At 44.8% G+C, this 26307-nt stretch overlaps 1 protein-coding gene across 1 annotated transcript in view; it reads right to left on the bottom strand.

Moving 5' to 3' along the window:
• The window catches only part of DNAH14 (dynein axonemal heavy chain 14), a 923784-nt gene that overhangs the window by 425642 nt on the left and 471835 nt on the right, over window positions 1-26307 (bottom strand). The window contains exons 48-51 of the mRNA XM_069236199.1: window positions 22779-22972; window positions 21078-21206; window positions 17462-17602; window positions 15224-15391 (exon numbers count right to left, since the gene is read on the bottom strand). Of these exons, the coding sequence (XP_069092300.1) occupies window positions 15224-15391; window positions 17462-17602; window positions 21078-21206; window positions 22779-22972 (632 nt within the window). The remainder of the gene's footprint in view (window positions 1-15223; window positions 15392-17461; window positions 17603-21077; window positions 21207-22778; window positions 22973-26307) is intronic.

Consider the following 26307-nt stretch of genomic DNA (forward strand, 5'->3'; position numbering starts at 1 on the left):
CCTCGATTGGATGTATGGCATTATATATATATATATATATATATATATATATATATATATATATATATATATATATATATATATATATATATATATATATATATATATATATAAATACACACACACACCATTTGTGGGGTTGAAACACCATGCTTTATGAAGACGCAGATTGTACGACTTACACCCTACTTGGCACCCTGAATGACACTGCACCAGAAATTAAAAAGGGTGTTTGCCAGGAGCAGCTGCCACAAATCTCAACGGAGGGGGTGGGAGGAGAGGGGGTGATGGGACAGAGGGATAAATAAAAGAAATGTAAAAATCTTACCTGTCCCAATGCAGCCAGCCGCCTCAGATAGTGTGCTAGAGTCTGTACAGTTTCTCCAAGCTGGCTGTGTAACACAGCCAGGTTGGAGAAACCTAAGTACGGCATGTCAAAATGATATGTGCACTTAGGGCACTCACTCTTCCTCCCCCCCTCACCCCCCCCAGCCCGCATATGCTGGCTGAACCAGGAGCTGAAAAATAAAATGAAATATCCCCATTGTGGAGGAGCCACCACTGGCATTTGTCAATGAAACATAGCCAAGCTCTACTAATTATTTTACAAAAGACTCTGGGTCTGATTTAGATCTCAGTGGATGGAATACTCCGTCACAAACGTGACGGATATCCCGTCCGCCGTATTACAATCTCCATAGGCTATAATGGGATCGTAATATGGCGGACGGGATATCCGTCACGTGGCATAATACATGCTGTAGCCCATGAGGAACTCCTGTTGCCCCAATGCCCTGGGTACCTGGATACAATATAGTAGGGACAAATAGGGGGGGGGAACCTGCAGCCCATGGGGAACCCCTGGTGCCCCACTGCCCTGGGTACCTGGATACAATATAGTAGGGACATATATGGGGCATCAGAAAGCCAAATGTGGGGTGTGTGAAGTCCCAAGCAAAGAATTTAGAGGGAGAGAGCACAGTCACTGGGGTCCTGTTTAGCAGGATCCCAGCGAACACAGTCAAAACACACTGACACCAGGCAAAAAGTGGGGTAACCATGCCAAAAAGAGGGTACTTTCCTACATAACCCCCCCCAAACGAAGGACAAAAAGCTAACTTGGTCCCGATGAGTCTTCATTGTCTAAGTGGAAATATCTGGACAGTCCATCTGCATTAGAGTTGTTACTCCCAGGTCCCACTGTATAGTCCAATTACCTGTAGGGATATGGACCACCTCAAAAGTTTAGGATTTTCACCTTTCACTTGTTTTAACCATAGAAGGGGCTTGTGGTCTGTTTGAACAAGGAAGTGAGAGCCAAACAAGTTTAACCTCAGCTTCTACAAAGCCCAAACCACAGCAAAGGCCTCCCTTTCTATGGCTGACCAACGCTTTTCCCTGGGGGGCAACCTTCTGCTTATAAAAGCTACAGGTTGATCCTGGCCATCTGTATTCAGTTGAGACAGTACTGCTCCAACCCGTACCTCAGAAGCATATGTCTGTACTATGAATTTCTTGGAGTAGTCAGGGTCTCTTAAAATAGGAGCAGAGCACATGGCTCGTTTAAGGTCCTGAAAAGTTTTTGGGCAGCTAGCTGTCAACAAAACTTTCTTGGGCATCTTTTTGGAGGTGAGGTCGTTAAGAGGGGTTACCATGGAGCCATAGTTCTTAATGAACCTCCTGTAGTACCCAGTGAGGCCTAAAAAGGCTCTAACCTGGGTCTGGGTAGAGGGGGCAGACCAATCCAAAATAGTTTGGATTTTCCCCTGTAGTGGCTGAATCTGCCCTCCACCTACCAGGTGGCCAAGATATATCACTTTCTCCTGCCCAATATGGCACTTAGAGGCTGTGGTAGTGAGGCCTGCTTTTTGCAGAGCCTCCAAAACATTCCACAGGTAGACCAGATGATCCCCTAGGTGGAGCTAAAGACAGCTATATCATCAAGATGAGCTGCACTGAAGTCTTCCAACACTTGGAGAACTGTGTTCATCAGCCTTTGGAATGTGGCAGGGCATCACAGTGAAGTGATAGTGCCCACCAATGGTAGAAAATGCTGTTTTAGGTTTAGCATCCTCTGATAACTTGATCTGCCAATATCCAGCTGTCAGTTCAAAGATGCTTAGATACTTGGAAGATGCCAGTGCATCTATAAGCTAATCTGCCCTAGGGATAGGATGAGCATCTGTTTTATTAACAGTGTTGAGACCCCTGTAGTCTATACAAAACTTAATTTCCCTTTTTTCATTCTGGGAGTGGGGTTTTGCGACAACTACTACAGGACTAGCCCAAGGGCTGTCTGAGGGCTCTATGACTCCTAGATCTTGCATCTTCTGAACTTCAGACTTGATTCAGTCTCTCACATGGTCAGGCTGCCTGTAAATTTTGCTTTTAATAGGCAAGCAGTCCCCTGTGTCAATGGTGTGTTCACACCATGTGGTTTGACCAGGTGTCAGGGAGAACAGTTCTGAGAACTGTCCTAGGAGGTTTCTGCAGCCCTCTTTTTGGGACTAAGAGACACAGTCAGCAAGCACTACCCCATCAACTGAGCAATCAGCTGCACTGTGGGAGAAGAGGTCAGGGAGAGGGTCGCTCTCTTTCTGTCCCTCATCAGTTGCCATGAGAAGAGTCATATCAGACCTGCCACAGTAGGGCTCAAGGTGGTTCACATGAAGCACCCTGATGGGTCTTCTGGGAGTGCCAATGTTTGCCAAGTAGGTAACCTCACCCTTTTTCTCCACAATGGAGTGGGGACCACTCCACTTGTCCTAGAGTGCTCTGGGAGCCACAAGCTCCAGGACCCAGACTTATTGTCCTGGCTGGTACACAGTCAGTACAGCATGCTGGCCATTGTTTCTGCAACTCTTGGCTGGCCTCAAGGTTTTTAGTGGCCCTCTTCATGTACTAGGTCATCCTTGATCTGAGGCCAAGCACATAATCCACAATGTCTTGCTTGGGAGGCTGCTCCCAGCCTTCTCTAACAAACACAAGGGGACCCTTAACAGGGTGCCCAAAAAGAAGTTCAAATGGGCTGTAGCCTACACTCTTCTGAGGGACATCCCTATAGGCAAATAGGAGGCATGGTAAACAGGACATCCCACCTCCCACTCAGTTTTTCAGAGAGTCCCATTATCATGCCTTTGAGAGTTTTACTAAACCTCTCAACTAAGCCATTTGCTTGGGGGTGGTAAGGAGTGGTGAACTTGTAATTAACACCACTTTCCTTCCACATGACTTTCAAGTAAGCAGACATGAAGTTTGCCCCCAGTCTGATACCACCTCTTTAGGAAAACCTACTCTTGAGAAGATAGCAAGAAGGGCTTTGGCCACTGCAGGAGCTGTAGTGGTCCTAAGAGGAATGGCCTTTAGGTACCTGGTGGCATGGCCCACTACCACCAGTATGAATCTATTCCCAGAGGCTGTTGAAGTGTCCAGGGGGCCAACAATATCCACCCTAACCGTCTCAAAGTATACCCCAACCACTGGAAGTGGCATTAAGGGGGCCTTTGGAGTGCCACTTGTCTTGCCACTGGCTTGGCAGGTGACACAGGAGCGACAAAACTCCTTAGTATCTTCTGACATGTGGGGCCAGTGAAAGTAAGGGACAAGCCTGTCCCAAGTCTTGCTTTGCCCCAGGTGACCTGCCAGGGGAATATCATGGGCCAAGTCAGCAGAAACTCTCTATTCTTCAGAGGAACCACCAAACTCCTGATGGCACCAGGTTTGGAATCCCCTGACTCTGACTATAGGAGACTGTCTTCCCAGTACACCTTATGGGTGCCACTGGTATCCCCTGCTTCTTGGGCTGCAGCTCTCTGCCTCAAGCTCTCCAGTGTGGGACAAGTCTGTTGTTACCTACTAAATTCCTCTCTGGCGGGCCCCCCTGCACGTAAGAGCTCAGCTATGTCAGCTTGCAGCACCTCTGGTGCATGTTCTACCCAAGGAGTGGATTCTTCTCCCTCTGGAGTTGAATCCCCACTGGAGGTTGGAGCAGGGGGTACTTTCTTACCCTTCCTGCTCTTGGGTTTAGGAAGTTCATGGGCCATTGTTCCAGGATCCAAGGATCCTTGTTCTTTTGCTTATTTCCCTGTGCTCTTGTGAGGGCAAATATATGCCCTGGGGTGCCCAGCACTGCTGCATGGGCTGCCAGTTCCACTTCAGCCCAAGCTGAAGCCTCCAACTCATTCCCTAGTAGACACTTGTAGGAAGTTGGCTCTGTATGTGCTATTTCAAAGTAAGGAATAGCATGCACAGAGTCCAAGGGTTCCCCTTAGAGGTAAGATAGTGGCAAAAAGAGATAATACTAATGCTCTATTTTGTGGTAGTGTGGTCGAGCAGTAGGCTTATCAAAGGAGTAGTGTTAAGCATTTGTTGTACATACACATAGACAATAAATGAGGTACACACACTCAGAGACAAATCCAGCCAATAGGTTTTGCTCTTTTGAGAGGTATTGCGGGTAAGTACTCTAGGAACTTTGAATCATTACTTTAGCATGTATACTTTTTACATAAAACACAATAAGCTGTTTTAAAAGTGGACACAGTGCAATTTTCACAGTTCCTGGGGGAGGTAAGTTATTGTTAGTTTCAACAGGTAAGTAAGGCACTTACAGGTTTCAGTTTTTGGTCCAAGGTAGCCCACCGTTGGGGGTTCAGAGCAACCCCAAAGTTATCACACCAGCAGCTCAGGGCCGGTCAGGTGCAAAGGTCAAAGAGGTGCCCAAAACACATAGGCTATAATGGAGAGAGGGGGGTGCCCCGGTTCCAGTCTGCCAGCAGGTAAGTACCCGCGTCTTCGGAGGGCAGACCAGGGGGGTTTTGTAGGGCACCGGGGGGGACACAAAGCAGCACAGAAAGTACACCCTCAGCAGCGCGGGGGCAGCCGGGTGCAGTGTGCAAACACGCATCGGGTTTCCTTCGGTTTTCAATGGGAGACCAAGGGGTCTCTTCAGCGGTGCAGGCAGGCAAGGGGGGGCTCCTCGGGGTAGCCACCACCTGGGCAAGGGAGAGGGCCTCCTGGGGGTCACTCCTGCACAGAAGTTCCGTTTCTTTAGGGGCTGGGGGCTGCGGGTGCAGGGTCTTTTCCAGCCGTCGGGAAATGGAGTTCAGACAGTCGCGGTCAGGGGGAGCCTGGGGATTCCCTCTGCAGGCGTCGCTGTGGGGGCTCAGGGGGGACAACTTTGGTTACTCACAGTCGTAGAGTCGCCGGAGGGTCCTCCCTGAGTGGGTTGTTCTCCACCAGTCGAGTCGGGGTCGCCGGGTGCAGTGTTGCAAGTCTCACGCTTCTTGCGGGGAGTTGCAGGGGTCTTTAAATCTGCTCCTTGTAACAAAGTTGCAGTTCTTTTGGAGCAGTGCCGCTGTCCTCGGGAGTTTCTTGTCTTTTTCGAAGCAGGGCAGTCCTCAGAGGATTCAGAGGTCGCTGGTCCCTTGGAAAGCGTAGCTGGAGCAGGTTTCTTTGGAAGGCAGGAGACAGGCCGGTAAGTCTGGGGCCAAGGCAGTTGGTGTCTTCTGTTCTTCCTCTGCAGGGGTTTGTCAGCTCAGCAGTCCTTCTTCTTGTTGTTGCAGGAATCTAATTTCTAGGTTCAGGGAGAGCCCTTAAATACTAAATTTAAGGGCGTGTTTAGGTCTGGGGGGTTAGTAGCCAATGGCTACTAGCCCTGAGGGTGAGTACACCCTTTTTGTGCCTCCTCCCAAGGGGAGGGGGTCACATCCCTAATCCTATTGGGGGAATCCTCCATCTACAAGATGGAGGATTTCTAAAAGTTAGAGTCACTTCAGCTCAGGACACCTTAGGGGCTGTCCTGACTGGCCAGTGACTCCTCCTTGTTGTTCTCATTATTTTCTCCGGCCTTGCCGCCAAAAGTGGGGGCCGTGGCCGGAGGGGGCGGGCAACTCCACTAGCTGGAGTGTCCTGCGGTACTGGCACAAAGGGGTGGGCCTTTGAGGCTCACCGCCAGGTGTGACAGCTCCTGCCTGGGGGAGGTGTTAGCATCTCCACCCAGTGCAGGCTTTGTTACTGGCCTCAGAGTGACAAAGGCACTCTCCCCATGGTGCCAGCAACATGTCTCGGTTGTGGCAGGCTGCTGGAACCAGTCAGCCTACACAGATAGTCGGTTAAGGTTTCAGGGGGCACCTCTAAGGTGCCCTCTGGGGTGTATTTCACAATAAAATGTACACTGGCATCAGTGTGCATTTATTGTGCTGAGAAGTTTGATACCAAACTTCCCAGTTTTCAGTGTAGCCATTATGGTGCTGTGGAGTTTGTGTAAAACAGACTCCCAGACCATATACTCTTATGGCTACCCTGCACTTACAATGTCTAAGGTTTGGCTTAGACACTGTAGGGGCACAGTGCTCGTGCACTGGTGCCCTCACCTATGGTATAGTGCACCCTGCCTTAGGGCTGTAAGGCCTGCTAGAGGGGTGTCTTACCTATACTGCATAGGCAGTGAGAGGCTGGCATGGCACCCTGAGGGGAGTGCCATGTCGACTTACTCATTTTGTTCTCACTAGCACACACAAGCTGGTAAGCAGTGTGTCTGTGCTGAGTGAGGGGTCTCCAGGGTGGCATAAGACATGCTGCAGCCCTTAGAGACCTTCCCTGGCATCAGGGCCCTTGGTACCAGAGGTACCAGTTACAAGGGACTTACCTGGATGCCAGGGTGTGCCAATTGTGGATACAAAAGTACAGGTTAGGGAAAGAACACTGGTGCTGGGGCCTGGTTAGCAGGCCTCAGCACACTTTCAATTCAAAACATAGCATCAGCAAAGGCAAAAAGTCAGGGGGTAACCATGCCAAGGAGGCATTTCCTTACACAACCCCCCCAAACGAAAGAGGATGAGACTAACCTTTCCCAAGAGAGTCTTCATTTTCTAAGTGGAAGAACCTGGAAAGGCCATCTGCATTGGCATGGGCAGTCCCAGGTCTGTGTTCCACTATAAAGTCCATTCCCTGTAGGGAGATGGACCACCTCAACAGTTTTGGATTTTCACCTTTCATTTGCATCAGCCATCTGAGAGGTCTGTGGTCAGTCTGAACTAGGAAGTGAGTACCAAAGAGGCATGGTCTCAGCTTCTTCAGGGACCAAACCACAGCAAAGGCCTCCCTCTCAATGGCACTCCAACGCTGCTCCCTGGGGAGTAACCTCCTGCTAATGAAAGCAACAGGCTGGTCAAGGCCATCATCATTTGTTTGGGACAAAACTGCCCCTATCCCATGTTCAGAGGCATCTGTTTGCACAATGAATTGCTTGGAGTAATCTGGAGCTTTTAGAACTGGTGCTGTGCACATAGCTTGCTTCAGGGTGTCAAAGGCCTGTTGGCATTCTACAGTCCAGTTTACTTTCTTGGGCATTTTCTTGGAGGTGAGTTCTGTGAGGGCTGTCACAATGGATCCATATCCCTTCACAAACCTCCTATAGTACCCAGTCAAGCCAAGAAATGCCCTGACTTGAGTCTGGGTTTTTGGAGCTGCCCAGTCCAGAATAGTCTGGATCTTAGGCTGGAGTGGCTGAACTTGGCCTCCACCTACAAGGTGTCCCAAGTAAACCACAGTTCCCTGCCCTATCTGGCATTTGGATGCCTTGATAGAGAGGCCTGCAGATTGCAGAGCCTTCAAAACCTTCTTCAGGTGGACCAGGTGATCCTGCCAGGTGGAGCTGAAGACAGCAATATCATCAACCATGCCAAGGAGGCATTTCCTTACAACACTCTACAGGTAGGTCTGAGGATACCACAATGTTTTTAGGGCCAGTGCATCCCCCACCCCCAGCTGAAATCAATAACTGCCATGGGGTGCATCAGTCACTTGGTACGTGTGACCACGTCGATGCTGTTCAGGAGACACCAGTTTTTCAGTCACCATAGTGACACTGGCACCAGTGTCCCTGTAGGTCTCAGCCTCAGCACCATTTATCAAGGGATAACGCCTGTAGTTACCTATGTTAAGGGGACAGGCAGCAAGGGTCGCAAAGTCAGTGCCCCCATCAGAGACTAGCACTGCCTCAGTGGTCTCTCTAACCAGCCCTGTACCCACTACAGTCCATAAGGTGAGCCCAGCTACACTCTTGGACTGACTACTGTTAGCAGTCCCACCACTACTGCTATTGCTAGGGGCACTAGGAGTAGAAGTGGAGTTAGTAGTGATGGAGGGCTTGGTGGCTTTCTTAGGACCGGAGCTGTCTCCTGGCCTACGGCCTTTGTTTTGACAAATATAGCACCAAGGCACCAAGGCTTCTTAAAGTTAGAGGAAGAGGTTTTGGTCCCACCGCCAGAGGAGTATTGTGGGCCTGATGAAGACTTTTGATTTTTCTTTGTCCCCACACTTATATTGATGCTTACCTGCTTCCTTCTTTTTGTAGTCACCCCCTGTGTGAGTCTTCCTACTCACCCTGGTGCGAATCCACTTGTCTGCCTTCTTTCCAAATTCTTGGGGAAAGGTCAGCTCAGAGTCCACCAGGTATTAATGCAGCTGATCGGATACACAGTTATTTAAAATGTGCTCTCTTAGAATCAGGTTAAGCAAGCCCTGATAATCACTAACTTTGCTCCCATGCAACCAGCCTTCCAGAGCCTTTACAGAACAGTCCACAAAATCTACCCAATCTTGGGAGGACTCTTTTCTGGTCTCTGAACTTGATCCTGTACTGTTCAGTAGTCAGACCAAATCCATCTAACAGTGCTATTTTTAAAACTGTGCAATTGTCTGCATCTTCTTCTCTGACAGTAAGGTGCCTGTCCCTACCCTTGTCAGAGGAGAGCACAAAATTGCTGCCCACTGCCCTGTACTTTACAGGCCCTCTCCAAAGCAGTGAACCACATTTAGATGTCATCAACTACCTTATAAGTTGGGAATACTTTGTTTACGTTTCTAGAGTCAAAAGAGTCCTCCCTGACCCTGGTGTCCCAGAAACTGAAACTGCTACCACCATGGGGTGCTAACCCCATACCCTGCCTTTCTTTCTCCACTGCCAATTCCTCCCTGTCTAGGGCCAGCTGTTGATCCTGCAGCCTCAGCTCGGCCTCCTCCAGCCTCAGTTGTCTGAGTTCTCTATCTAGGAAATCATCCGATGAAGTGGAGCAGTGGGTCCCCTCAGATACTGAGGAGACATGAGAATGAGCAGAGGAGGATCTGTTTTACCCTTTGGGGAACCCTCTGTACCTGCCCTCTAGGGACAAAGGTAGGCCTACTGGTATAACCCACTATCTGTAGTGCTTCTCACAGGCCCCCAGGTTCTCTCTGATCCTCCCTAGGTACTTCCTGACTCTCCTCAGTGTTTACTGAAACTAGTACTGGGGGGTCAGATTCTGCTTCATCCTCCTCCTCCTCCTCCTCCTCCTCCTCCTCCTCCTCCTGGTTGCCAGCATGGTCCTGGTCAGATTGGAGAAGTAGGCCTAGAAGCAGACTCTTATTGAGATTTCTCCCTGTCTTCAGTTTTCTCTCAGCACACATCTCCCTCAACTCTTGGAAAGTTAGACTCGCATACTGTGAGTCCATGGCCTGAGAGGTGTGCTCTTCTGAGGACATGCTGTCTAACTAGAGTGATGTAGGAGACACTAACTACTCTAACTACTAGGCTCCCAAAGAAGTTTGAAGCAAGGACTATGCTAGACCCCTAGCTTACCCAAACTTAGGAGACTAGATCCCAGACACTAAGTGCAGTGTGCACCTACTACTTAGCAAATGGTCTTTCCTGAGGAGTACCTAGTAACAGAGAGGTAAGGCAATTGCAAGTGCTTATCCCACCGCTGCATCACCAATGTAGGAAACTGGCCTGGTGTGTGGTGAGCACCTATTGTTTTATCATCCTATACCAGGTCCAGGTATCCCCTATTAGTGCAGTATAGTCAATGTCTAGGAAGCCAGGGCTCTCTAGAGGTAGCTGTGGATGAGCAGGTATGACTTATGTAAGAGACATGCAAAGCTTATGCAATACCAATGTAGTCACACAGCACTTACACACATGAAAGAACCACACAGTATTACAAAAATAAAGGTACTTTATTATGGTAACACAAATACCAAAATACTATATATACACAATACCCCAACTGGAGGTAAGTAAACACACTATGATATACACATTAGGAGTCAGTGATTAGCATAAAAGGCAATAGAAAACTGTGAAAACAATAGTAAGTACTGAAGGCCCTGGGGGGGACCGAACCATATACTAAGAAAGTGGAATGCGAAAGTCGAGCCCCACCCAAGGAAGTGAAATCGGTAGAGAGGAGCTGGAGAAATTAGGAACCCTGAGAAATTATGCACCAGGTCACTGTAGGTCACCCATATGGTAGCCCCTCCTAGCCCAGAGGGCAGGGTGCAGATACCTGTGTGTGAGGGCACCCCTGCATGAGCAGAGGTGCCCCTACGAACTCCAGCTCCATGTTCTTGGACTTCGTAAGTGCGGAGAAGCCATTTTACCCGTGTACTGGACACAGGTCACTCACTACCTCTGTCCAGCTACATATTGCTAACGCCGAACTTGGGCATGTTTGGTATCAAACATGTGGGGATCATACCCAAATACTGTTGCCAGTATTGGTTGTATGATACCATGCACTCTGGGGGCTCCTAAGAGGACCTCCAGCTTTGCTCCTCCCAGTTTGCAGGGTTTTCCCGAGCAGCCCGCGCTGCTGCCATCCTACAGACAGGTATTTGCCCTCTTGCTGCTTGACCAGCTCAATCCCAGGAAAGCAGAACAAAGAATTTCCTTTGGGAGAGGAAGGCAACACCCTCTCCCTTTGGAAATAGGTGTTACATGTCTTGGGAGGGGTAGCCTCCCCAAGCCACTGGTATGCCTTCAAGGGCACATTTGGTGCCTTCCTTGCACAAACAGGTTAGCACCAGCCCAGGCCCCCTCAGTCCTTGCTCTTGCACGAAACTGGACATTGAAAAGGGAAGTAACACTCCCCTTTCCATCACCACCTCAGGGGTGGTTTCCAGGGCTCCACCAGGTGGCCACTTGATTCTGCCATCATGAATCTAAGATCGGCAGAGGCCTCTGGGAGCATCTGAGTGGCCAGGACAGGCAGATGACATCACAGCCCCTCCCTGATAGGTGGTCACCCTGCTAGGTGACCAAACTCCCTTTCTGGGCTACTTAGGGTCTCCCTCTTGGGTGGGTCCTCAGATTCGACACGCAAGATTCCAGCAGGACTCCTCTGCATCGTTTACTTCACCTTCTTGCCACTGGAACTGCAACTGGACCTTCCGGGAACTGACAATCTGCATCCACAGCGATGACTCTGCTTGCAACTTTGTTTTCTCGGCTCCTTCCAGCAACTGCTACATTTCCCTGGTTGTGCATCCTCTGAGTGTGACAAGTCTTCAGTCTGCATGAGAAGCAAGAAGGAATCTCCTTTAGAGTGAAGGAGTCACTCCCCTGCATCCGGAGGCACCAACTGCAACAACGACTGGCTGCGTGGATCTCCTCTCTTCCAGAGCTGCGTGGATTCTGCATCACAGGTGATGATCATCTGGAGTAGTCCTCTTGGTCCTCTCTACCAGCTGTCCAACTTGGGAGAAGATAAGCCCTTGCCTCTCCACGCAGGACAGTACCCCCGTGCACTTCGTCTCTTGCAGCTACCAAGGCTTGTTGGCATCTCCTCCAAGGGATCTTCAGACTCTGTGTAGCCCCATGTCCCAGCACTCTTCTCTTCGACGCACAGCCCTCTGCGTGCTTATCCAGCGACGTAGGACTCCTTTTTAGGTGTGTTGCGCAGGCCTCACTGCAACTCCTGTGCTTGCTGCATGTGGGTCGCCTGTGGGGGCTGCCTCCTCTTCCTGTGACTCTCCTCTCTGCTGAGGGTCACCTGGGACTCCCCTCCATGGGTTGAGTCCCCCTGGATACTGCTGGTTCCCGGCAGCTCTGCATTTCTTCTTCCACGACATTTGCCTTTGCCAAGGCTTGTTGGTGATTTTTCCACACCACTGACCGACTGCAATCCTTCTTCTCCCGGCATGGGACTTCGACTGCATCACTTCAGGAACTCTTCAGCTGCTCCAGTGCTGCACTGCTGAGTGTCTTCGTTCACTATTTACCTGGTCCTGAATCCACAGACGGGTAAGGTAGTGGTTCCTGCCACTACCAGACACTCCAACATGAACTGGACTTGGTCCCCCTCCTTTACAGGTCTTCTTCTACCAGGATTCACCTTTGATTTCTTGCAGTCTTGTCTGGGTCTTGCAGAATCCTCTTCTGAGGTCCTTTTGATGGGTTTGGGGAGAACCAGGTACTTACCTCTTTTCCCCTGGTCGCTGGGGGTACCCTAGTACTTACCTTTTGGGGTTCCTAGTTCCTCCAGCTCTCCTCTACAGATTTCACTTCCTTGGGTGGGGGCCTGACTTTCGCATTCCACTTTCTTAGTATAAGGGCCTTCAGTACTTACTATTCTTACTATTCTTTTTCTATTGCCTTTTATGCTAATCACAGACTTCTAATGTGTATGTAATAGTGTGTTTACTTACCTCCAGTTGGGGTATTGCCTATATAGTATTGTGGTATTTGTGTTACCATAATAAAGCACTTTTATGTTTGTAACACTGTGTGTTTTTTTAATGTGTAAGTGCTGTGTGACTACAGTGGTATTGCATAAGCTTTGCATGTCTCCTAGATAAGTGTTGGCTGCTCACTCACAGTTACCTCTAGAAAGCCCTGGCTTCCTAGACACTAACCACATCTCACTATTAGAGGATACATGGACCTGGTATAGGGTGATAACATAGGTGCTCACCACACACCAGGCCAGCTTCCTACAACCCATGCTAAAAAATTCTGATAAAATCACTTCTGGTTTTAATACTTATTTACATAGGGTATGGGAAATGCAGGGTGTCTCCACCAGACAGTCTGTTCACCTGTGCTCTGTCATCAATTTGCGCTAGATTATAGCCAAGTTTGTTGTCTTTTGAATGTTTTCTACGTGTGTTACTTGGGGCTCTAACTGGGTTCATTTCTTTGACCTAATCTTATTTAGCATAGAAGAAGCCAAATCCAGATTACCTCTGATCACTACTTTCAGACCATTCTAGAGTGTGTTCTTGCCCTCCTCACCCAAATAATTAGTTGATATAAGTCTTAATAAACATCAGTGTTTTTTCTCCTAGTCAAATCTCTTGAGATAGCTTGACTTAATAACCATGGTCTACCTGTTGGTTGGCCTTGTCCTTTCAAAACATTTAAAGAAATCAGGGCATGAGATGAGAAAGCTAAGAGTTGATATCTGTTTCTGTATTATGGGTGTTAATTAGGAGCTTACTTGGAAGTGGTATAGTCTAGTGTACGCGGTGTAAACTGCTTAGTAAAAAGTTGTAGTTAACTGTATGCTGGTTTTAGAGTCACCGAATATCTACCAAACTTAGATTGCCCAACTAGCTAGGACCTGTAGCTTGCAGATATACAGGGAGTGCAGAATTATTAGGCAAATGAGTATTTTGACCACATCATCCTCTTTATGCATGTTGTCTTACTCCAAGCTGTATAGGCTCGAAAGCCTACTACCAATTAAGCATATTAGGTGATGTGCATCTCTGTAATGAGAAGGGGTGTGGTCTAATGACATCAACACCCTATATCAGGTGTGCATAATTATTAGGCAACTTCCTTTCCTTTGGCAAAATGGGTCAAAAGAAGGACTTGACAGGCTCAGAAAAGTCAAAAATAGTGAGATATCTTGCAGAGAGATGCAGCACTCCTAAAATTGCAAAGCTTCTGAAGCGTGATCATCGAACAATCAAGCGTTTCATTCAAAATAGTCAACAGGGTCGCAAGAAGTGTGGGGAAAAAACAAGGCGCAAAATAACTGCCCATGAACTGAGAAAAGTCAAGCGTGCAGCTGCCACGATGCCACTTGCCACCAGTTTGGCCATATTTCAGAGCTGCAACATCACTGGAGTGCCCAAAAGCACAAGGTGTGCAATACTCAGAGACATGGTCAAGGTAAGAAAGGCTGAAAGACGACCACCACTGAACAAGACACACAAGCTGAAACGTCAAGACTGGGCCAAGAAATATCTCAAGACTGATTTTTCTAAGGTTTTATGGACTGATGAAATGAGAGTGAGTCTTGATGGGCCAGATGGATGGGCCCGTGGCTGGATTGGTAAAGGGCAGAGAGCTCCAGTCCGACTCAGACGCCAGCAAGGTGGAGGTGGAGTACTGGTTTGGGCTGGTATCATCAAAGATGAGCTTGTGGGGCCTTTTCGGGTTGAGGATGGAGTCAAGCTCAACTCCCAGTCCTACTGCCAGTTCCTGGAAGACACCTTCTTCAAGCAGTGGTACAGGAAGAAGTCTGCATCCTTCAAGAAAAACATGATTTTCATGCAGGACAATGCTCCATCACACGCGTCCAAGTACTCCACAGCGTGGCTGGCAAGAAAGGGTATAAAAGAAGGAAATCTAATGACATGGCCTCCTTGTTCACCTGATCTGAACCCCATTGAGAACCTGTGGTCCATCATCAAATGTGAGATTTACAAGGAGGGAAAACAGTACACCTCTCTGAACAGTGTCTGGGAGGCTGTGGTTGCTGCTGCACGCAATGTTGATGGTGAACAGATCAAAACACTGACAGAATCCATGGATGGCAGGCTTTTGAGTGTCCTTGCAAAGAAAGGTGGCTATATTGGTCACTGATTTGTTTTTGTTTTGTTTTTGAATGTCAGAAATGTATATTTGTGAATGTTGAGATGTTATATTGGTTTCACTGGTAATAATAAATCATTGAAATGGGTATATATTTGTTTTTTGTTAAGTTGCCTAATAATTATGCACACCTGATATAGGGTGTTGATGTCATTAGACCACACCCCTTCTCATTACAGAGATGCACATCACCTAATATGCTTAATTGGTAGTAGGCTTTCGAGCCCATACAGCTTGGAGTAAGACAACATGCATAAAGAGGATGATGTGGTCAAAATACTCATTTGCCTAATAATTCTGCACTCCCTGTACAACTGGTTAGCCTGGCCTTTATCTCCCCATGGAAAGCCACTGAATTGAATATCGTTTCTTGGTTTGTTTTGTGGTTTTTACCCAGAAAAAAGTTTTGTCTATAAGCCCTAATAGTTTAATGGAGCTAATCTTCAAAAATTAAAGCATTAAAAAAATGTAAATGCACAAACAGGACAACGCCTTTGTTATCTGTATTAATTTTACATTACCTGTTTACCAAGTCTCCAAAGTATTACACAGAACAATAAACACAAAAGATAGTATTACCTTGAAAAGATCCCGCAGATTAAATGTGTAATGGCACTTGGCTGGAGTGGGCAGCATGCTGTGGCACATTTTATAGTATATGGCTATGGAGGCGGATGCCAGAAGGTCCCTGCATTTCAGAACATCAGGCAAGAAATCATTGTGTTGCAAATATATTCCCAATTGGATCTAAAGAATGAGAAGAAATTACAATAAAGGCTTTGTTTGCACAGCTTCAATAGGAGTAAAGAATAATTATTTTGTAGACTGAAATAGCAGGACTGACCAGGAATAAGAGGCTCGTACAAAATTAATTGACTATATTTATAATGACAGAGACAGCTGTTATGCTTAAAAAGGAACTAAGTTGGCATTATTGCTGTGATTTTTCCTCTCAAGCAGATTCTTGTCTTCTTCTGCCCATCCATCCAATCCACATGTATTTCTTCACTTAAAATATGTAGTTTATTTTTGTGTATGTGTTTCAATGTATACAATACAAATTATTACATTACTTATGAATACAACTTAATATGTTTTGTTTGCACCCTCCACCTATGGCTTCATCAAGTTGTCTCTGTGATTGTCTGTTAACTGATTAGTTGTACTTAATTTGTTTAAAGGCCATCACAAATAGGGACTTTGAATCCTTGAAAACAAAAATGATGTAAACCCTCACAATATACTATTTGATTACAGAATTTAGGGTAGACCACTTGGGTTAGTTTCAAACATCCATTAACACAAAAAATGCAATGTTCTGTGAGGTTTTCTAAGCTGCAATGAGGGTATGGAACAGGAGGACAAGTATTCCTAATGACTTACTTTTTACAGGTATCACCAAGGGTGTCCTTTTCAGGATGCACGCACCCTTACCCACCTCGGTAGCATACTTCCTCATTGGATCCTGCTCCTCACTGAACCCACACCCACTATCACCAATGATTCACTATACCCCCAAGGGCAGGAAAAAGATCCCCACCAAAAAGGGCCCCATGTTGAGGGGCCCACTGGGAATTGCACCGCCCATCCAGCGTGGAGCAGGACCTAATAATGAAACATGCCACCTAGGTGGGTGAGGGTCAATGCAATCTGAAAAGGATAGCCCTGGTGGTATCTGTAAAACATAAAGCAATAGGAATACTTCTACATATGGTTTCTACCCTCACTGTAGGTTAAAAAACCTCAGAGAATGCCACATTTTTCTGTAAATAGGATAATTTGGGGAGGATATGTGATGGACAGATAACACCCTCCAATTCCTTTGCTTGATTTGTTTGAAACATCACCTGGAGCATCACCTGTCACTAGTGGCTAATGGACATCAACATCCAAAAGGAGTGATTAATGGCTTTATGGGTGGTAATAACAGTTGCTAATTTGAAAGACTTTGGAGTGACATTATGCATTGAAGAAGTAATGTAGATTCTTGCATTTGGCATTCCCAAATGTCTTCTTCAAAGGGTGCAACTTGTACATAATGCTGCACTGAACATGGTTTGCAGATTTAAGAAAAGAGACCACATTTTGAAGGCCAAAAGATGTCTTCACTGGTGCTTTGGGCAGGTCAGAGTACTTTAATATCTTTGTAGAGGATCAGCCACTCCAGATCACCCAGTTGATACTTGCAAAGCTACCAGTGGGGTGAGGCAGAATTGATGAATGAGTTAGGAATGTTTCTGTTGGAAGGATAACCACCATCTTCAGAAGTCTGAGAAGTAGGATGTTTATGCTGCTGGCGAAGGGGAATAAATCCCAGGCTCAACATCTTTTTGGCCCACATTAATATTATTCCAATATGACATAATTTTTGGGGAAAGATACTGGCCTTCCCAGAGAAAAGCGGCTTCTGTGGAACTTGTGTTTTTTTTGCAATAGTATCACTAAGCATTCTTTCCCTTAGAGCAACTAAAAACAGACTGTTTGCTGGGGATAGGTAGTCTTGACTAATGAGAAAACCCAACTGTGTATTTCATACTGTTACTCTCTTCGGACAAGAGATCAAACATTTATGATTCACATTGTCTTCTTAACCAATACATTTGAGTTAGTTAGACTAAAATATTACATAAACGAGAAGGAACACATGGTATACACCTTGAGGAAACATGACGTTAAAAAGAAAATAGCACTCACTGGCATTCAAACTCACAACCATATTGCTCCTATAAGTTCAAACACAGACTTTAGCTATATGTGTAATTTTTATGCTTATCAACTAGGTATTCTGCTTTCATATGTGCCAAAAACATACTTTACCTGGAAGATATGCTGCAAACTCTGTATGGAAGGCTGAGGCAGAGCCAGTATGCAAAAGTGTTTGAGGAGTCGAGGGCTGATCTCATTTCTCCCACCACCTGGTGGAGCGCACGCAGCAATCAGCGACACATCCTGGATGTGCTGAACCAAACAAAGAAGAGACTTTACTGAAATGACTCCACCTAAAAGCCTACTGAATAGAGCATTGTACATATACCTATACTTCCATTACATGGACAGCAAAGAGTTGTAAAGAGTTCAGTCTTAGACTGTCTGTATCAGGTTGCAGTTCTGCCTAATTTCTGTTTCAGGGACTCTTTATTTATATATCAATCAGGTGATATCTGAAGAATCAACCATATCAAGTCATTTATGGATTTGTCCACCAAATATGACATTCACAAATCTCAGTTCTCTAAAAATCTGTAGCTTAGATATGGTTTGGGTTCTCATCTTGCAGGACCACAGGTTGCCCCACATTTCACCCCAGCTGAGGCTCACCTACCCAATGGGAGTCTTAAAACAAAAAGGTTTTCAAGTGTGTACGAGGCCCTGGTTGGTAATGTTCCTAAACTCTTTATATCCCTTTCAGAGAAATATAAAATGGGTATGGGGTTCTACCTAAGGAAGAATGAATACATGCCAAAATGGTCGCAGAAGATGTTGCCATATTCAGTAGACCTCGCAAATTCAATTTAAGTACCCACACAGGCATAACACCTTGTCATATATTTTCAAGCCCCAAATTTTTACTGGATTTCATCTCTGAATATCTTGGTTCATGAAGTTTTCCTGGTGCTGATCAGTGTTCTCTTCTGAAAAGTATCTGGGTTTTCTATGTTCTTGATTTTTCACTAGAAAGTGACCCTTCAAGGAGCCCCCTGACTTATCAGGAGTGTTCTAAAATATAGTAAAAAGAACAGATGATTGATGGAACGCTGAACAATGCAAACATTCTCCCCCGTCAGAAGTATCAGGGTTTAATCCAACATTGTCATTGCCCACTACCCCACCCAGGCTTGGACCCCGCCATATGCAAATCAGTCTTGACCTTGCTCCCCATGAGAACTGTCCAAGCCAGGTCCTCCCTGGACTGGAAACAAGCATCTTGGGACCGGTTTCAAGGTATCACCCCTCAGCAGCCAGGCTAGCTTGAATCCAGTGGTGCAGTGAGCATGGGACCCAGGACTGGGCATACCCTTCCCACTTAGGGTGACAAAAGCAAAAAGAACTGGTGATGGACGGAATGCTGAACAATACAAACATTCACCTCCAGTCACAAGGATCTGAGTTTAATCCATTATTTTTTGCCCACCACGCCACCCCAGCTTGGACCCAGCAAAATACAAATCAGTCTTGACCCTGCTCCCCGTGGGAACAACCCAGTCCGATCTGCCAAGGCCTGTCCTCCCTGGATGGGAAAGAAGCATCCTGGGACCGGGTTTGGGATATCACCCCTCATCAGCCAGACTAGGTTGAATCCAGTGGTGCAGTGTGCACGGGACCCATGTCTGGGCATACCCTTCCCACCTAGGGCGACAAAAGCAAAAAGAACAGATGATGGACGGAATGCTGAACAATGCAAACATTCACACTCAGTCACAATGATCTGGGTTTTATCCAGTCAGGCATAAGGTGAACGAAGGGAATTGGTGAATATTTAGGCTGCTGAGACAGTGAACACTGGGACATCCTCTACAACCAGAACTTGACACCTTGAGCTAATCAATTGTTAGCCCATGTGCCGTAGCCAGAGCTACCCCAAGCCAGAAGATCCCTAACCCTTGATTTGCACTTTGGGATATGGACAAAGGGGGTTAGGGGAATTAAGAGGCCAAGTGTTTCTTCAAATTAAACATTTTTGATAGAAAATTGTCTTTGAAAGAATCATACTGTGCCAAAAATGGTGCCGTACGGTTTAAGCAAACAACCTCCCCTCAGGAGAGTTGGTTTTAGAAACCTCATCCAAGAGTCATCTTCTGAACTACTCCAAACCAAGCTCTGCTTCACAGTTTGCAGAAGGGGCTATTCTCTTCCTAATTTTCCTGAAGGAATGCCTGTGCCTAGAGTAAAGGTTTCAGTTACAGATCTCAATCTCCTATTATTACATTTCTTTTACTCTGGCCAAGAAGAAGGAGTTAAATGGGAGTCATGGTCGCTTGAGTACTTAGAACCATTATATTCCTCATTCATGGTGGCTCTTCTGCTTTCATGGGGCTAACTACCTGGAGCCACCAATTTTCTTTGTCTAGAGCACTGGGCCCTGAGCATGCAGAATGTTTTCGGGTTCCAGGCCGTTTCTGGGAAATTTTCAGACATATAATCAGCAAAGAGAATAGTATAGATTACATGATGATGGGCTTCATACAGAGGTGGTGGTAAGGAGGTTCCACTAAGAATCAGTGGATGTCCTTTCCACCCAACTCAGCCTCCCTTCAAAGTAATTTACAATGTGGAGGAGGCACTGATTCTGATCGCAGAGCTGCCGTAGGCTCACCTATTGCAGACACACACTGTGGGGTCCTTACACTGACAGGAAATGTGTAAGACCGTCTGTATGGGACCAGTAATGAAACTGTGCCAGTTTCAGGCAGGAAAAACAATCAATGTATTCTGTGTTCTGGGAGACAATACCAAGCATGTGAAGGACATTAGTTATCTGATTCCAGGAAAGGGACCCTCATTGTGACGATCTACCTCCAGGAATCTTATAAGGTGACAAAAGGTTACCCATACCAATATGATGGATCTGTCATCATTAATTATTTTTTCAGTATTAAGTATATTTATATGGGAGCCGTCCTAAGTGGAAAACACCTGCAACATCATCTGACATCCTTAAATTCTCAGGCACAGCAATGTGCGACTTGGCAACGAATAAAGTTATGATTTTACTATCCTACTCTACCAATCAACACAATTTTTACAATATACATAAGACTACATGAAGCATACGGTTCAGGCATCAATGGACATTCTAGCAAAATTACATTTTTTGCTTCAACTGACTTCACTGACCAATCACACCATCTAAAACACCACTCTGTCTTGATACCTTAGAATTCCCACACTTCTTTCTTCCAAATTGATGTTACTCTTATTTATCTATGTTTCTGTGCTGTAGAAAAGATTTGGCAAATGTTGTTCTATACAATTTTTTGCAACATAACCTTTTACCACATCCGCACGACATAAGTATGCTGCCGCATTTTGTTCTTCCATTTGCATAACAAGTCCTGCAAGGTGGCAGCAGTCTGAAGTCATATACAGGTAACAACCTTTCCTCCCCTGGTGAATCGTGTTAATCTGATGCTAGTTCCTAACTACTGATGAGCTGCATGGGGTGGTACAGCACCAGTGACTTACCTTGTAACAGATATGTCAATCTACCAAAAACTCATGCCAGTCTAGATTTGTAAAGCCATATTTATACATGAGCTTATTGCATTTTAGAGTGGCAAATGCAACCGTCCATGATTCTCTGGATCAGGAAGGAAATTTTGACTTTACACATCAGGTTAATTTCAACTTGATATGATCTGCAATGTATAGCATAAAGAGAAAACCTAATGCAAAACATACTTTTGAATACATTTTACTGAAATGTATAATATACCTTCCATGACAGTTGCTTAGTGTCGAAAAACCCGCCTAGTTCTAGGAACTGTCGTATCAACTCAAGAGGAGGCTGGGCACCATACTGTTCTGGTACTGGCATATTCAGATCATCAATAAACACTGCCACCTTCAAAAAAGGTAAAGATCAAATATTAAATTATAAATAAGTAAATACAATGAGTGTAATCTTGGTGATACGTCCTTGTGTTTGTTTAGTTACTGACTCTGAGTAGCACTACTTCGACCTCTCTGAAACTTTAGAGAACTCTCAAAGAGATTACTAGGGAGACCTGTGATAAACAACAGACTTAAGAAAGTAGAGTGGCAGAGTAAACTGGTCTATGAGCAGTCAGGAACTGCCACCCTGTGCACTTTTATGTATGGACAGAGAAAAAGGAAAATTCTCATTATAGACTTATTTGCAGGTCCACGCCATCTTTTCCTACAAGTTACACAGAAACATCTGCTTTTTTCTCTGTTGTTAATAATAAAAACCTCTGCGTTTATTTTGGCTGGTCCCTTTGAGTATTTTCAAAGTACCTTGCCCATGTTTGTTAGGCAAATATTTTTGCTTAAGGCAGTCAAAAGGGTTTTTAAAAACAGCACCTAAGTAGATTGCTCATGACTGTGGCATACCAGTGGCCACTGTATGTGAGCTACTGCAGGATGTGGTGGGAAGAGGGTGCCATTTCACTGCATGCAGTTGCTTTTCCCTGCTGAATCAACTTAAGAAGCAGTTAGAAAAATGTGCACAGTGTTTTAATGTTTATCAAAATGTAATTAAGTGGTAAACACTTTTATTAAAAACTTGCTTTTCTCTGTCTGAAAGCCCTAAATACACTGTAAAAATTTGACTGAACCAATAGCTGCGCAGGGTAACATGTTTGCATTTTGCCACATGCCTACACAATATCACTTTCAGAGTTGCTGAATTGTGCCAGCCTTTATACAGATGTTAGAAGAAGAGCGCCTGAATGGCCCAGTTGTGAGTGTGGACATCATGAATATGCACACACCCAACTTCGGCAAGTATGAATAATATTGTGTGGTCCATGGAAAATGCCTTGAGAAATTGATTCCTGGCACTTTGAAGCACTGTTTAGGAGCTTGACTAGTTCTGGAAGTTGTTGTACAGATTTGAGTGGAGTACCTCCTAGAATATAAGAAGTGCAGGTAGGCAGGATGCTGATGGGTACCCTTTTTTAGGACACAGTCTAGAAGCATGAGATGTGGGCATGTATAGGCCTCTTTACTTGAGTGTCCCCATACAAAATGATGCCACATGTTATGGGCACAAGTTGATGGATAGTGGCACATCAGGTTAAGCTGAGCATGAACATGTGTTTACTATTACTTTACGTGATTTGAATGTGTTTGCCCTTTATAAGGTACATGTTCAGATGCTGTTCACAAGTGGGAGTTTTGGAGTTACATGGCTCCCCAATAAGTAGAGTTTAGAAAGGGTGTCCATTTCCGTGCCCACTCCCCTTTACCACTGATGAAGCAGTCAAAGTGGAAAATAAACTGCTGGTATCTTTAAGATGGACTGAGCCCCTGCCTACCTCTATGTGTGCAGCAGTAACATCTAAATCATCTCACTGCATCAGCCAATTGATTTGCATATGGACCCACATTTTCACCTTCTAGCCAATGGTAGCCCAGCTCATTTGTTGTACCACAGTGAGTTGTTAGAGCTTACCTTCCTAAATCTTGGTGCTCCAAGTGTGTCTTTGCCTTTCCGTGAGAGCTTGCTGATGATCTGTGCCTGTGTCCTGGCAGCACTGGTGTGGGCTCCAAACTGAATTGCTGATACAATAATTCCTTTGGTTCTTTTGGACAGCTGAGGACTTCCGTATACCAGGCTTTCGGCATCAATACTAGCAAGAGAGATCTCTTTAAGAAAGTGATAAAAAGAGATCTGTAAGATACCATGTAGGAAAAAGCTCCTTAACATATTTTCCTTATTTGCTTTACTCTAGTTGGACTAACAAAATATTTTGATTGTCAACTTCCTTTTAACCTGATAGCAATTATGATTCAATCAAATATGTAATACTAGTTTTTGATAATACAATATGTATTTTAGGATGTTTGTGCTCCAAACCGTCTCCTGCTATTTTGTATTCCTGTTAATCTAGGCATTTTTTCCATTAAGAAAATTAACACTGACGCTACAAGGGTTTAAAACTCCATTGCTCTTCAAACCAAATATCCTGAATGTGTGCATCAGAACATGTAAATTTATTATGATTGAAAAGATAGCTCAGTTACTAATTTAATTATTTTCTATTCATAATGGGCACACCACAGGCCAGTTATTTGGTCCAAGTGCTAAGTAAATGTTTTCAATAGAACAACATGCATGGATAGTGTGCTTGTTTTTTTTAATGTTATTTAAATAATTTAATACACTGAATACATAGCTCCAAAGAGCTGTTTACAGAGATACAATCCTAGAAACCAATAGAGGGCTGATGTAGAAACACCGATTCCAAAACATGGTGGCAAACGGTGTACCAACCTTTTGAAAAATAATTTTGTGAGCCGGCCTATGTACTAATTGGTTGGTTCACAAAAGTCCAAATTGAAGTGGGTCACAATCCGACTTATCCCATGAACATTACTGAAAAAAGGTAGCAACTTGCAACCCACTGCGATTAGATGCTATTACAGTGATGGTGGCCTGATGGGATCAGCAGACCATCACGCATGAGACTGCGTTACATTCAAACATAGCTCATTTTCTTTAAAAGACACGGGGAAGCATTTGAAAAGAAAAGGGTTTTTTTTCATCGTATGTTTGAGAGTTGACAGTGTTCCCCGGGACCACTACCTACTCCTACAACCCCACAAACTTTTTTTTTAACATTCACAAACGGCAAGGGGTTCCAAGGGTTGAATGCATTACCATTACAACTCTGGAGTCTGTAACTTTTTTAGTATTTTGTGACTAATTACAGTCACAAAACCTGACAGATACTTGAAAACAAGCAACCCAAAACCAGTTACCCCCTTATTGGGGCTCATCAGTCAAGCAGAGGTTATTCCTAGTGGCACAGTGTGCACTGTACACACGGCTGTCCATACCCGGGTTGCCTGTGTTGCAGTTCAGGGAGGGCCTGGCATTTCAGCCTGGAATGTTCCTATTGTAGCAGGGTCAAGGCTGATATACATATGGCTGGGTCCAAACTGAGGTGGTATGGCGTGCAATATTACGATGGATTGCAATGCAGCCTGAGTAATTACCAATGGCTGAAATTAATTCACGCATTCCATTCATCACGTTTTTTTGTATACTTTAGTGTGACGCCCTACATGTTACAGGTATGCCAAGACATGGGTCCTGTGCTCACTGTGCCACTGGGACCAAGCTACACCCGACTGAAGAGCCCAATCTGATGTTCCAGTTCAGGGGGTACCTAGCCTGGCTGTTCTCATTTGAGCAGGGTGAAGGCTGATTTGCATATGGCTGGGACGAACCTGAAGTGACAGGGTGTGCAAGCTAACAATGGACTGGGAGGCTGCCTCCAGTAATTACCAGTAGCTGAGATTAATTCAAGCATTCCATCCATCATTTTCTTGCATACTTCAGTACACCATACCATAACAAATCGTTATTCCGAAGGAAGACCTAACACGCTCCTCCAAAATATAGATTTGTTATGCCTTTCTAAACCCATTATGTAATTCAGTAACATGTTACAGCATCGCAAAATGAGTATAATAGATTTTAAAAAAGCCATTTTGCGGTCACAAACTCTGTGACCACAAAATGGCTTTGTACATCAGGCCCATAGTGTCTTAAAATCAGCATAGCGAGTATTGGTTCAGTTAAAACCAGAGCATGGTCAGGACAGGGCCGGTGGGAGCATACCATTGGCAACACAGTGTGTATTCATTTGTTTTACATTCCAAAGTGTACATATTTAAAAACACTAAAAGCCTGAGGCCCTGAGTGATAAACTGATTTGCCCAATTTTTCTCGATATTGTGTATACTGACAAAGCAGGGAATAGAACCCATATGACCAAAGTACAAGGTACATGGTAAACTCATAAACATATATGGCTAATGTTAGTAAATAAAAATAAAGTAGCAATGGGGGAACATGCCAAACCCAACTGGAACCCTTAAAATACATCATAAGCATCCTCTATATTCATTCTACCTTGCACAGAAACCATATTGTTGTTTAACGTTGGTATCAGCTCTTAGAAAAGGGTTCTGCATAGGTTAGTTATGCCCTGTTCTAAGAAATGGACTACTACTAACACACACAATGTGTCATGTGATTTTAACACTAAGATAGGCTAAGGGAGGAGAGTGAAGCAACCAAAGAACTCACTTGCCTCCATGATATTAAAAATATCACAATTAAGTGGTCTGCGGTTATTGCTTACATCTTAGATATCCATATTATCTCAGCCAACACTTCCTTTGCAAACAATATTTGCATAACATTGTACATTTTGCACAGCAGTAAAGTATATACAAATGAAATATTTTAATTTTCAATAGCAAACAAGATTGACCGCAATTCTTTTGAAATTGACCATAATTCTTTAAAGATAGTAATGTGTGCTCTTGATTCTAAAATGTGATACATAATAGAGTTTCAAGGAGAAATTAAACTGAGCTCAAAAGGAGACTTGCATTAACTGAAATATCCCTATCTTCCATTAAGAAGGTCAAAAAACAATCCCAGGATATAAATAATATAGACAACATAATTGTAATTTGAAACTAATGATCTACAAATCATACTACTAAGTTGAACACAGTCAAATGCAGCCTATTTAAAGCAACAGCTGGGTAGTGACTGTTGGAAACTAAAATCTTTGAGTTTTATACACCAAGGAATGGCAGATACAAAAGAACTATTGAACAAAGACAGTGCGTTGTGGAAAGATTATAGAAGTACTGACAAACAAAATTTCACAATAGGAATTCTTGACTTGAATAATAGGTAGTTGGAAGAATTTGTTACCAGAAGGAAACGATATCTTGGGTCATCTTCCATACTTACACGGTTCTTTTGGAGGGACAACAGAGAAATATGAACTTTAAAAAAAATCAAAATAAACACCTAGTTTACACAGTCTTCTAGGCAGGAACGCGACACAACAAACAGTTCTGGTTTGGAGGAACTTTCTGGGTTAATAACAACACTTTTTCTTCATATATGTAGATCTTAAGTGAAATAAACGTTTAAAAACAAAACAATTGTT

The sequence above is a fragment of the Pleurodeles waltl genome, chromosome 5 (genome assembly GCF_031143425.1).
Source record: "Pleurodeles waltl isolate 20211129_DDA chromosome 5, aPleWal1.hap1.20221129, whole genome shotgun sequence".
Taxonomy (NCBI): domain Eukaryota; kingdom Metazoa; phylum Chordata; class Amphibia; order Caudata; family Salamandridae; genus Pleurodeles; species Pleurodeles waltl.